General features: G+C 35.5%; 1 protein-coding gene across 5 annotated transcripts in view; it reads right to left on the bottom strand.

The window, feature by feature from the left end:
* LOC108304191 (activating transcription factor 7 interacting protein) overlaps positions 1-14,736 on the bottom strand; it is a 126,752-nt gene that overhangs the window by 101,502 nt on the left and 10,514 nt on the right. For 2 of the 5 annotated variants that reach the window (XM_017528255.2, XM_037738322.1), the window contains exon 1: positions 4,984-8,256. The exons of 2 other annotated variants lie outside the window; for them this stretch is intronic. In XM_017528255.2, coding sequence (XP_017383744.1) covers positions 4,984-5,000 — 17 coding nt within the window. In that variant the 5' untranslated portion in view covers positions 5,001-8,256. Of the gene's footprint in view, positions 1-4,983; positions 8,257-14,736 lie in introns of those variants that run through there. One more of the 5 variants, XM_017528245.2, reaches the window with a different exon arrangement.

Genomic DNA, 14,736 nt, shown 5'->3' with positions numbered 1-14,736 from the left:
CTGGCTTAGGATAGACACATTCCCCTCAGGCAGATGCAGAAGCAACTCCTCAGACTTCTCTCCAGTGTGAAGGTCCCTCAAACTCAGGAAGATTCACTAAATCAATTAGTGCTGTTTTCTCACAATTTCCATATTCACACATTAATGACTAATAACAGACTGTTACAAATCACCAACAGAGAAGTCTTTGTGAGGATTCTAACCTGAGAATTAAAAAACAGTCACTTATTTGAATAGACAGGCTTTCTCCCAAATCACTTTCTCTTTTCAGATTGTGAAGAGCAGTAAAGCAGGGGAGTCACTGTTTCCTGTGCAAGTTAACCACTTTTTCAGTTTTCTCTAAAGTTGAACTCTAACTAGAAAACCATTTTCCAAAAAGGCATAACATTCTTTCAGCATTTCCTTAGAGTTACCAATGTTGGGATATTATTTGAATGTTAACAAGCTGGCTTTCACTCTGGGAAACGTGGAATTCAAATTTAAGTCAGATCAAGATTATAAACTATCATGTTTCATGCATCATCAAGGTAGTCTTCACATAGTTGGACACTGTAAATGTCAAATTAATAAACAAACAGATGTATGTTTTCAACAAAAATAAAGTCTGTAATGACCATTAGTCTAGGGGATGGTTAAGAAAACGTTCTATTAGGAAATTTACTCATTATTTTAAGTGTTAAAACTTCTTAGCTCAACTAATTTGAGCAAAAGTCTTTTGTTATTTCATTTACCTGTGCAGTAAACTGCATAGCTTGAATACACTTTAACTTTTTCTTACTCAGTATCACCGTTAAGAATGTCAAGTTGATAGTGATGTCTTTTAACACAGTGATAATATTTAAAGAAAAGAGAACTGATTATCATATAAAAGACCTCAAGGTACTTTTATGTTTCTATTTAGTATTTCTTTAATCTCTTCACTTTCAATCAATTGTTACTTGTTATGTCATTCTCCTTCATTCAGCTCCCATTGTACTCTATATAAAATTAGGACAAGGTGAAAGGTTACAAAAGGTGCTGTATCTTCTAAAGAGTAAACTGACTTTACATATTCTAAGTCTCTCCTACCAAGTAAAGTAGGTTACATTTTACTTGTGTTTACTTTCGTTTGGGTTAGAAGTTATATATTAGATATTTAAGGCTGCCAAAAATCTATCAAATACATAGGACAGAGATTTAAAAGGAACTGTCTTCCAAGGCCACACAGGTAATGCGATTCAGTGAAGAAGACCAGAGGTGAGCAAGAGGAGGCCCTATCTGAAAGAGACAGAATCTATACTCAATTGTAGATTGCTAAAATCAAGCAAAAATGCAGGCCTAATATTGCCCAGTCGTTTGCTTTTCAAGAGGCAAGATACCTAGATTTTTAGGTAAAATATGACAACTTTAAATGCTAACAATTAGAGAAATGGGGTAGTGGCTAAAGAATAAAAATAAGTTTGCTGGCTACCAGTCTGTGGCTCCAAAAAATAATTTTTTTGAAAGAGAATTTATTGTTTTTAAGATTCTCATTTGTACTGAAACACAGGAAACTCTAGGCCGTGAATTCAAGTCATGTTTTTGGAGAAGTTATTTTCTCACAGTATATTTGAAGAACTCAGTCAGACTATAACCAAAACATTTCTCCTACTCCTCTAAATTCTGTAATGTCAACATTCTATATTGGCTTTACTTAATAAATACATCTTCCATGCCCATACACAGCAAAGGATAGCTAATTTATGTTAACAGAGTAGGTCCCAGTACTACAAAAATGAATATATAACATTACTAAGTGGATATAATGATGTTACTTAGCGCTTCTTGCTTCTGAGCATGAGTTATATAAGAAATAAATTTGCCATAGTTTTTAAATCTACACTGATCTAATCACACTTGAAAAGGTACATAACATTTGAGAGGCAAGTAACCTGAAAGGCATTCAGATATTACTGAGAAAATTAGTATGCAAGATTTCTGCAGAGTATTTCAAGATACTATTCTGAAACATTATGTAAATTGATTCTCAGCATATGCTTACCAAACAGATAGGAACTTCCCCCATTTTACAGATGAAGAAATGAGAATCAAAAAATGGAATGAAGGCAGGGCACAGTGCCTCACGCCTGTAATCCCAGCACTTCGGGAGGCTGAGGTGAGCGGATCATGTGAGCCCAAGAGTTCAAGACTAGCCTGGCCAACATGGTAAAACCCCATCTCTACTAAAAATACAAAATTAGCTAGGCATGGTGGTGCCTGCCTGTAATCTCAGCTACTCAGGAGGCTGAGACATGAGAATTGTTTGCACCTAGGAAGTGGAAGTTGCAGTGAGCTCAGGTTGCCACTGCACTCCAGCCTAGGCAACAGAGTGAGATTCTGTCTCCAACAAAAAAGAAAGAAAATGGAATGAGCTGGTCAATGTCAGAAAAAGGTGACAAAAACAGTATTCAAATTCAGGTTTGGACTCTTGGACAGTGTCACATCCTAACGTTTCACTTAGAGGCTTATGCAAAGAAAACTGTTTATGAAAAAGGGTAAACAAAAGGGGAGAATTTTAAAAAGTGACAAAATAATATCATAAAACCTCAATGATTCAGCTCTCAGATTTATTATGCCTTCAATTACCCAGCAAAATAGTTAACCTGGAGCTTGGAAAAGAAAATTTCAAAACTATCATCAATCCCAAAATAATCATCTCAGTAAGGGGCAATTTATGCTTACAGTTGCAAAAATGCAACACAGCAGTGAAACAATTAGCAATAATATCCTGAGTAACCAGAGGGTGTTAGTATTTCCTCATGTACAAGTAATAATCTTGTAGAGGCTAGGGGTAAATTGTACAGTTAGTAATAGAAGGCAAAAAGACTGCGTTATTAAAATTTCCCTAAGATCCCACTCAAGACCAGCATAAACTGCTCAATAATTTCAAAATGCACAGTTTTTCTACATTATATAAAATGTTTTTAAATACATGTATTTTTAAACACTAGAGTCTCCTCCCCTTCCACTCTCACCACCAAGACAGTGAGCTCTTATTACTATTAAAAGGCATGAAAATAAGAGTGATTAAGATCACAGCACATTCAGGTTTCTATGTCATATTCACTCCAAGGATAACCTTACTGAAATGATGAACAGAATCCCTCAAACATATTGAAATGTTTTCCTTTCTCTTTTTTATGGAGAGTTCATATGACTGAATGATTTACATAAATTAGTGTTCAAATTATGAGAATCTACTATGTCATATAAGACAGTCCTAAAGATTTTACAATGTAGTGATAAAAGTGAAATAAAAATGCTAAAGCTACTGATGAAATTGAGATAAATACCAATCCCAGAATACATTTTAAGCCACCGAACAAATGGACACTGATTAAATTAGGAAAAACAATTATTTTGTTTAAAAAAAATGTTAACTAAAACAAATATGAACACAAGGCTGTGACAAGGCAACAGTTTTAAACTGTTAAGTCATATACATATAGATCTTATATTCCATCTTCATGAGCATCAAAAAAGAACATAAATACATTCTAGAATAATTTTTAAACTGAATCCCCCAGTGCCTTAAGAGGCCAAGGTTCTACAAATAAGTGAAGTAGAGCTGGACCTAATATAAGATAACAATACTCATATATAATCTCGTTTCAAAGTTTTGTTTATCTAAATAGCATAATTGTTCTCATTTTATTAAATACACATGACACATGAATGTTATAAGTTTACAATATAAATTCAGTACATAACAATAAAATACCATATGTATCCTTTTGTTTCTTAAGCCTTGCAGAATTAAGCAGAAACCATAAGTATCCCTTTTATATACTGGAATCCTCCCTAAGAGTTTAACTTGCAAAAAGTTTCTGATTTAGAAAGCTGCTCTACTCAGAAAGTTTGGAACTTACTGTTCTATGTCATATAAGTCAGGAATACATTCTTAACACTCTACTGACAAAACCAGGAGCATATAATACCAGCTAAAAACAGATTTTAATAGGTATTACATTTAAGCATTGCTGCTTAAAGTATACTTTTTCTGCTATCTGAAGTACTGTATGAATAAGAATTACTTTCTCCCACCTTTCTGGGTAACCACAGACTTAAGAGTATCTCAATAAACATTCCTACTTCAGAACAATGTTAAGAAAGCTTTTTAAATTTTTTGAAATTAAATTTACAAAATCACTGAGCTTTATTTCTTTTTAATATACTACAGGTATAAATTAAGACTAAAACGAACACAATAATATCACTTAAGTAAGTAAAACATCCAAGTACTTACTTCAGCTCTGATGTGGTATTTGAATACACTAGCAACACTAAAAAGAGGTATCCATGATTATATATGAATTTATTTCTAAATTCAAAATCTGAATCTGAGTGTCAGCTTAAGCAAAAAGTAATTTAAACAAACAGGCAAAGCAGCATTAAAAATGTCAAAGAGTTGGATACTGGGAAGAGGCAGCATGATGAGAAAGAACTGGATCCCATAATGCCAAGAAAAGATTTTGGACAGTATTAAACAAAAATTTTAATGATTTATATAATTACCCTTCTTCCCAAAAGGCTTCCACACAATATCTCCCAAAAACCTAGAAAAATTGTAGTCTTTGTGCAGAACAAGACTTATTTATGGATCCTTTAAAAAAAAATCTATTCAGATAATATATTGTTTTAATTTCTACAAATAAATTCCAAACACACTAAAATAGCCTACACAAAAGAAATATTAAGTGAATTAGGGCCGGAAATGCACTACTATGGTGATCAAATGTTCTGGCAATGACAGAACATAAAATGGTGAGAAATTCCAGGAATTTAACCTTTGACCCCATCATGCTATGTACTGTTCCCATAATAAAGGCTTAAAGGTTCTACCAAACATTTCAACTTTTTAAAAACCAAGCTCTAAGTTCCCCCTTCTATGTAAACTCAGTTAAATTCCTTTTTAAAAAGGAAAAAAATAAGAATGTTTCAAGATAAAGAGTAATTGGTTCTTACCTCTGGTCCTGATGCATGTGACAAATCTCCTCACTGGCATACTTGCTGCCTAAGCAGCTACAAAGACTAGGTTAGCAGCCATTTTGAGACAGCTGCACAGTCTCAGTTGCACAAAAGTGTAATTAAGATGGCTGCAATGTGCACTCAAGAACTCACACAGTGAAAACTCAGCTATGTATCAAACAAAGCCCCTCCCACTTTGCCAGCCTGCAGGAAACTGAACACAGACAACAGCTAATGCATATACTGCAACAAACAATGCAGCTACACAGGATACAGAAAAAGATAACAGAAGGCAGTAAGCCAGTTTTGTAACATAATGCCTGTGAATCCCGTCTTGCAATACAGACTTTGGGTACATCCAGATCCCAAACAACTTCAAATCCATGCCACATATTAGCAGTTACAGAGATAGAGCCAAATCACACAGAGCAAACATCAGGGAATTCGCTTGAAAGAAAGCCTCCATTGCAGTCCAGAAAAAAAAAAAAAGTTAAACCTTGCTCAAGGCCTTTTTTTTTTTAACCTTTTATAGTAGTTTTATCATGAAAAGAATTTCAATTTTATAATTTCTAGAAAATTAAGTTCTTTAAATCCTGATAATGACTTGATTGATCAAGTTAATTTCATTTATAGAAGGCTAAAGATTTTCTCCACAGAATCTAAGCCCCAAAGTGCTCAAATCTAGCAGAACAGTTGAAGCCTACAATCAAATTTTTTAACCTTGACAATAGAGTCTTTAGAAGCAAGATGGCAAAAAGCTTATTTTGAGTCATTTACCACAGAGATAAAAACAATGTCTTCTCTTCAGTAGTACAGCTAGTCACAACATTAACATCCCTAGGTGAGTGTTTAGTCCCAGGGCAAATTACATTTCATGCCCTGACAAAGACCTCCCAACTTTTTTGTATGAGTGAAAACCAAATAAAAACAAATAATTATAGACACCCTGATGGCAAGAAGGGAATTTTAAAAAAGGATAAAACTCAGTCTAAAAATGAGTATGTTAGCAAGACATTTACGTGAGATCCAACAAGTGTGGTTGACAGAAACACAGCCATCAAAGAGAAGGACAAAAGCATAGAGAGAATCTATTCACATCAGCGACAGAATCCACATTTTCTTTCTCTCTATCTTCCTAAAATTTAGCTAACCTGTGTATCTTGTCTCTATCCATCACTAAATATAGGTATTTACTAAAACATTTTAAGGGTTTAGGGGGTAATAGGGATATAGCTAAAAGAAGATTGGCCCTATGACTTGACAATGGTTCAAGCTGAGCAATGGGCACACAGAATTCATTATCTCGTTCTATTTCTGTATATATTTGAAATTTTCCATGATAAAAGTTTTTTGAAATTACTTATCTTTAAAAGGTCCTTGTGTATTTTCCATGAGGCAAAATGAATAATGTATGCATCAACTGCTTTTAAGTATTATATAAGAAAAAAAAAAAGAGGTTATACTTGTTCCAAGCCACATTAATTCTTCAAAAATATAGCTGTGATTCTCTAAGGGTGTCTCAAGCAAAGACTATTCATTAAAAGCAAGATTTAGGCCGAGCACAGTGGAGCACGCCTATAATCCCAACACTCTGGGAGGCCGAGGCAGAAGGCTCTCTTGAGGCCAGGAGTTTGAGACCTGCCAGGCCAACAAAGCCAAGATCTCTAGCTCTACAAAAAAAAACAAACAAAATTTTAAAACATTAGCAGGTGTGGTGATATGAGCCTATAGTTCCAGCTACTCAGAAGGCTGATGCAGGAAGACCACTTGAGCCCAGAAGTTCAAGGCTACAGTGAGCTTGAACCACTGTACTGCATCCATCCTGGGCAACAGAGACAGATCCTGTCCAAAAAAAATTATAATTAAAAAAAAGCAAGACATTACCATAGCACTGAAATCTATGTTTAATTGGGGGGTGGGAGAGAAGGTACAAATAGTCAAAATATTCAGAGCTGCCTAATGAACACTTTCTTACATTCTGGAAGCAAATTGTTTTTACGAAGTCTGATCCACAAAGATTTAAATTACGTTTCACACTCTCAAATGGATTATCTTCTTCAAGCCTCCCTTCTCTTGCCAAATACTTTTCCAATATAAATTCTGACTACTTTTCTCTTAGTCTAAACATAGTCCACCTAGAGAAAGCTGCTGGCTACACTAATAATACAGGTTGGACATCCCGAATCTGAAAATCCAAAATGCTCCAATAAGATTAAATAATTTCAAATAACTGATATAAGCAGAAAATACAACCCAGACAACATTTAGTACCATCTCACAGAGCTTTATTCATCCCTTCACACAATGGTTCTGTTTCTGTGTCTGATGAAACAGTTTAGAAAAGGAAAATGATTAGGCTGTTACTCAGATAGTTTCAAGGCCAACACCTTTCACTCTCTATCCCAAAGAAACTATCCTATTATAGTTCACTTGATATATCCTTTTCATAATTCAATCTATATTACCCTATCTCTGAAAATTCTTATTCTCCCCTTACTACGTATGTCCCCAAACCAGGTACCATTACTCTCTCAAGATCTTTTATGCAAGTCATCATTATACTTCCAACATTTCATTATTTATCTTTATGCAAATAATCTTTATATAAAGGACAGAAATCACATCTTAATTCATTTTCCATGGTATAAAACAGTTATTTGGTCAATAAATGGTGAGCTGAAATTCTCAGTGTTTTTGTTTCTACTACAAAAATCTCAAAAGAGCCTTCATTTTTAGGATCTCAACTCTTACTTTCTAGGAAGAAATCAATTAATATGTCAACTAAGATTTTAGTCTTGGCCTAAAAACATCTGCACTTCAGAATACAAGATGGGAAAAATACCTTTTGTAGGGTACTTTTCAGGCACTACATAGGAACTACTATGTGCTTATGATAGATGACTCAGAAAATCTATAGGAAACGATAGAACATTAAGTGACTTACTTTTAAGTTTTATTAACATTACTAAAAAACAGGATGCAGCTTGATTGTAAAATGTCACAGATTAAAATAAATTTGTCTTATATAGGGTCATTTGCAATGAGATCAATCATTTATTTATAGAAGCATAAATACTTGCAACCAGTTTCTAATAGTAAACATTTCCATGACTATCCAATGTTTAGTCTCTTCCTAATTAAAAATCAGCACTTTTCACAAGTCATTTTGTTTTTCTGCTTGTTTGCAGACAGGCTGGAGTTCAGTGGTACAATCACGGCTCTACTTACTGCAGCCTCAACTTTCTGGGTTCATGTGATCCTTTAACTTCAGACTCCAGAGTAGCTGCTGGGACCACAGGTGCATACCACCACAACTGGCTAATTCTTAAATTTTTCTATAGAGGTAATGTCTCACTATGTTGCCCAGGCTGCATACAATTTTTTTTTTTTAATTTCACTCTTACAATGACCATGTAAAATCAGAGTGCTACAATCTCCAGTTGTATGACCAGAGAATGTAATCTTTTGCCAGGAGTCACACAATTAGTAATAAAACAAAAGAAACTGAAACACCAAAATTAAATCTAGTCAACTATTACATTCTATGTATACTAGAAAACTTTGTATACACAAATTACTGAAAACTCCAAAATCTAAAGAAAAAGTTTCACTGTATTTGGTTGAGAGTAAATGTTTCATTTATTTAATTAAGATGCTGTAATTGTAAGTTATTAACATTACACATATTAAAATGTAAAAGGCATGTTAGAATGGCATGAAGATGATGAACTAAAAACACGTAATTTCACTCCCTCAAATCCCACTAAAACTACAATAAAGTTTTGTTTTCTGTTTTTTTGTTGTTGTTGTTGTTGTTGTTTTCAGGCATAAATCCTAAAAAACAGAGAGAAATAAGAGGTAACAGCCACAAGATTTGGGAAGCTGAAAAATAAGCAGGAATGACCAGCTGCAGTGGCTCATGCCTGCAATCCCTGCACTTTGGGAGGTGAAGTGAGCAGATCAGTCTAGGCCAGGAGTTCCAGACCAATAGACAAAATCCCGTGTCTACTAAAAATATAAAAATCAGCCAAGCCTGGTGGTACACCTGTAATCAAAGCTACTCGGGAGGCTCAGGCACAAGAATGGCTTGAACCTGGGAGGTAGTGGTTGCAGTGATCCAAGATCAAGCCACTGCACTCCAGCCTAGGTGACCCAGTAAGACTCCATCTCAAAAAAATAAATAAATAAATAAGCAGGACCAGTTGTAACTAACTTAGAAATCCCTAAAACACAATATTCCAAACTGCAGTGGTGACAAGTGAAGATCCAATCCGATTTACCTGGCAGAAACCTGAAAATCATAGGAAGTAGAAGAACCAAGCACCTTTGGAAATCAGAGTGAAGGGAGCAGAGAGCAGGATAAAATGGCCAAAATAGTGACAGCTGTTTGAGAAGCAGAACAATACCTTAGATGCCTTTACCAAACACATCTAACAGTGACTATCTGCTCCTCCCAACCCTAACAGAAGTCTGAAGACAACATCTGCAGTCAAAAATGAGAGTACCTGGCTGGACACAGTGGCTAACGCCTATAATTCCAGCCCTTTGGGAGGCCGAGGCAGGTGAATCATCTGAAGTCAGGAGTTTGAGACCAGCTGGGCCAATATGGCAAGACCTAGTCTCTAATAAAAATACAAAAATTAGCCAGGCGTGGCACACATCTGTAATCCCAGCTACTTGGGAGGCTGAGGCAGGAGAATCATTTGGCTTGGGAGGCTGATCACACCACTGCATTCCAGCCTGGGCAACAGAGTGAGACTCTGTCAAAAAAAAAAAAAAAAAAAAAAAAAAAAAAAAAAAAAAAAAAAAAAAAAAAAAAAAAAAAAAAAATTAAAAAAAAAAGAGTACCATATCAAAAAGAGAAGGACTAAGTCCTGAGAGCAGAGATCCCTAGTCCTCTTCATAAATCTCCCAAAATGCTGGCAATCAGAGCCTATTTCTCTATGCATAAAAATGGAAGACTATTATCTGAGTGTGTCTGACCAGCACCAGACATAAGACCTAAGGTCTCTGGAGACCTCTCCCAAAATGGCTCATCCAGATCAGCCTAAAGGAAGTTTAAAACTGTCAAATTTAGATAAGGCAATCAACGTTTTAATCTTCCACGTCACATTATGCAGTTAGCTAAAAAACGTAATTGAGAAAAGTTTCTAACATGACAGAGACCCAAGGAAAACAAAAACAAAAATATACACGAAGCAATAGACTATGCAGGAATAAGGAAAGTTCAAAAAACTTAATATATGCAAACAAGATGTTACATTCTTGAGTCAAGAATAGAATGTAATAAAGGAATGAAAAATTAAGAACATGATAGAAAAAATGAAAAACTCAATGGAAGGACTGGATGATAAAGCTGAAGAAACCTACCTTAGCAAAAAGACAAAATTATAAATCAGAAGAAAAAATACAATTGGAGTATCCATCTAAAAATTCAAATTGGAATGACAGAATGGCACACACACACACACAGAAAGACATCACCAATGAATTCATTTAAGAAAACTTTCCAGAATTGAAGGGCAAGAATTTCCAGACCAAAAGAGCCCAAAGCATGCCGGCAGACAGTAATAAAAAGATCCACACAAAAGCATGTTACATTCAAATTTCATGAGACTAAAGACTAATAACCAATTCTACAAGCTTCCACTGAGAGGAGAAATCAGAAAAAAGAATGGCTTCAGATTTCTCAGTGATGATTAGGAAGAAGATAATAAAGCAGTGTCTTTAAAATTCTGAAGGAAAATAATTTCAACCTAGAGTTCTATACCCAGCCAAACTATCAAGCATGAAAATATAGAATGACATTTTTCAAATATGCATTGTCTTTAAAACCTGTATCTCCCATACACCCTTTCTCAAAAATCTACTAGAGAATGTGTAGCTTTCTACAGGCAGGAAGAAGTCATTCTCCTGCCAAGGACAAAATAAGTCAATAAAAAAGACATAACATTTGGAAAACAAGGATCCTAGAAGACAAGTGAAGAAAGTCTTCACTAATGGCAGTATTAGTTCATTCTTGCATTGCTATAAAGAAATACTTGAAAATGAGTAATTTATTAAGAAAAGAGGTTTAATTGGATCACAGTTCTGAGGCTGTACAGGAAGTACGGTGGTATGTGCTTAGGTTCTCAGCGTGAGGAGACTCAGGAAATTTACAAACATGATGGTAGGCAAAGGGGGAGCCTACACATCACATGGCAAAAGGGGGAACAAGAGAAAGGGAAGAAGTGCCACATACTATTTAAATAACCAGATCTCACAAGAACTCACTCACTATTGCAGAGGACAGTACCAAGAAAGATGGTGCTAAACCATTCATGAAAAATACGCCCTATGACCCAATTACCAGGCCCTATCTCCAACATAGGTGATTATGATTTAACATGAGATTTGGGTGGAGAAACAGATTCAAACTATATCAATGGTGAATAAAATTCTAAGGATGACAGTTGTATACAAGATATAGAGAGCAACTAGGCCACACAGGAGCAATGACACTCAAGAACTAAACATGAGTCAAGATTCTTGCTGCCACTGTACCTGAGAAAATATGTCTTATAAATTAAGTCTTTCAAATAAACATCAAAATATCATTAGTAAGGAACTGTACCAAATCATCTTAACTATTACTACATGGAAGAGACTCATGGATGCAGGCATCCTGGTATGAAGGTGACATCATGAATCAACAACTATCATAACTGTATCAAGGGAATGGGTCATGATTTTCATGATTATGTTGTGCAAACCAGTCAACTCTGTGAAAGTAGGCTGCTTAACACAAGATCAACAAAATAAGAATTACCTTGGACTAAATGAATGATTAGTTGTGGTTCATATTTTATTTTATACGGTCAAAAGAGAACATGTTCTTCTCAATCTATCTCTAATCCCCAATTTAAGGTATACTTTATAAACATAGTAATATTTTCCCCCCTCAGAGTTCCAGGAAAAAATATCCTGTGAAAGGTCTTAATACAGGTTATAAGCTAAAGAAGCCACCAAATTATGAATGGTTCTGTAGAAAAATACTGAGTACATTGTTCAGCTTTATCCAGAAACTGCTTAGAATAATGATTAAATACTGCATAAACAATAATTAAATACTGTATAATGATTAAATACTGTATAAAACAGTTTACACAGTTTTAATAAGAATCTGTTATCTTTCCTACCAGGATAAAATTGGATAAATCAGGCCAGGCACAGTGGCTCACACCTGAAATCCCAGCACTTTGGGAGGCCTAGGCGTGTGGATCACCTGAGGTGACCCTCCTGAGGTAAGAGGTTCAAGACCAGCCTGACCAACATGGTGAAACCCTGTCTCTTCTAAAAATAGAAAATAAGCTTGGTGTGGTAATGGGCTCCTGTAATCCCAGTTATTCATGAGGCTGAGGCAGGTGAATCACTTGAACCTAGCGGACAGAGGTTGCAGTGAACCGAGATCAAGCCATTGTACTCCAGCACAGGTAGCAGAGTGAGACTGTGTCTCAAAAAAAAAAAAAAAAAAAATTGAATAAATCAAATTTGTAACCATAACCACACTGGAAATGTGAAATTTAAAAATTAATTTCGGGCTGGAGTCATTGGCTCACGCCTCTAATTGCAGCACTTTGGGAGGCTGATGCAGGTGGATCACTTGAGGTCAGCAGTTTGAGACCAGCCTGGCCCACATGATAAAACCCCGTCTCTACTAAAAATACAAAAATTAGCAGGACATGGTGGTGTATGCATGTAATCCCAGCTACTTAGGAAGCTGAAACACAAGAATCACTTGAGCCTGGGAGGCAGACATTGCAGTAAGTCAGAGGTTGCAGTGAGTCATGATCATGCCACTGCATTCCAGACGAGGCAACAGAACAAGAGTCTGTCTCAAAACAGAAATAAATAAATAACAAATTTCCCTTCATTAAGTATGACAGGGAACAAGGATTGCTTCCTTTTTTTTTAAACACAGTCTTGCTCTGTTGCCAAGGCTGGAGTACAGTGGTGCAGTCTTGGCTCACCGCAACCTCTGCCTTCCAGGTTCAAACAATTCTCCTGCCTCAGCCTCCCAAGGATCTCATCTTAAATATAAAAATCATGTCTACTAAGTCTTCACAAGAGATCAATTTAGTAGCTCTTCTATAGAATATAGATTCTAAGCTTTGAAGGGAATAAAGAATTGCATTTCTCAAAAAAACAGGAACACTGACAACCGTGGGAATCTCAGAGAACCAAGATACGCTACAATGGTAGGTACTGCAGATGAAAGCTTATTGAGATAAGTCAGATGACTTGGCTTCTGGTAGTGGAAACAAACTAATAAATAAATAAATAAATTACTGCACTTCACAGAACATTCATAAAGAAGTTAACTCTTAACTTCATGTCAAATAGACATAGTTTTGTTAAGCACACTATAAGGAAGTCTTTCTATATTAATCAACACCTCATTAGACCTATGTAAATCAAATGGCCAAAGAAAACATGAAAATATACCAAATCAGAAAATCATTTAACAAACTTTATGCCCAAATCTGTGCCTTAAGAGGCAAGAGCTTGATTTCAAGGAAAAGCTATGGGCAAAAAATGACACTTTATCTCAATTTTGAGTGTGCATGTCCAGCGGAGGGCAAGGAGTAATCCTATGTGGATTTGGGAGCCAAAATAAATGCCTTCATACCCAACTTTGGCAATCATGAACATTGCCAAATCTTGCAAATATGACAACTAATGTGAGAAAATGGCTGCTTTTTCACCATGAAGATGTTTACTGTAAATTTAGCGAATTTAGTAATCTTGTGAAGTTTTTTCCTTTAAATACCCATTTGTTTGATATTTAATGAGTCAGTCCTAAAACTGGTCTTCAACACAAACCTTTACAATAAACTACTTTCCTAAATACTTATTTACCTTACTAGTTGAGTGGTATTATGAAACGGACCTTTCCAAATTACTTTTTAAATGCATTTAAATTCTAGCTCCAGAAATCAAGAGTATTATTTTCCATAAACATCCCTGCATTGCAGGGCTCCCTGCACTTAGTTGCTTCTTCATAAATATTCATGAATGACTAATTGATTCACCAATTGATTAAAGCTAGAGATACGTGTGAGGCACAGATGCTAAACATTTTATATATCTAATCATACTTAACCCTCACAACGCTACCATGTAGGTGGCAATCCCATTTTAAAGATAAAGAATACTGGCCGAGCGAGGTGGCTCATGCCTATAATCGAAGCACTTTGGGAGGTTGAGGTTAGGAGTTGAAGACCAGCCTGGCCAATGTGGTGAAACCCTGTCTCCACTAAAAAAAATTAGCTGGGCGTGACAGCAAACACCTGTAATCCTAGCTACTCAGAAGGCTGAGGGAGGAGAATCACTTGAACCCAGGAGGCAGAGGTTGCAGTGAGCCACAATTGTGCCACTGCACTCCAGTCTGGCAGACAGAGCAACATTCTGTCAAATAAATAAATAAATAAATGTTAAAGAATACTGAGAGGAGACACTAATTGCCCAGGTCCCTCTGTCAAATAAATGTATGTATGGATGTATGTATTTTAAAGAATACTGAGAAGAGACACTAACTGCCCAGTTTCCAACACAGAACTACTGTACTGTTCTTTCCACTTCACTGTATAACTAACTGAATGTAGGAAAATCCTTTCTTTTCTTTTGTTCTTTCTTCATTTATTTATTTACTTTTTTTTTTTTTTTTTTTTTTTTTTTTTTTTTTTTTTTTTTTTTTTTTTTTTTTTTTTT

The sequence above is a fragment of the Cebus imitator genome, unplaced genomic scaffold (genome assembly GCF_001604975.1).
Source record: "Cebus imitator isolate Cc_AM_T3 unplaced genomic scaffold, Cebus_imitator-1.0 Scaffold2, whole genome shotgun sequence".
NCBI classification, from domain to species: Eukaryota; Metazoa; Chordata; class Mammalia; order Primates; family Cebidae; genus Cebus; species Cebus imitator.
Note: the sequence above shows the minus strand (reverse complement) of the source record. Positions and strands in the feature narration are given on the sequence as shown.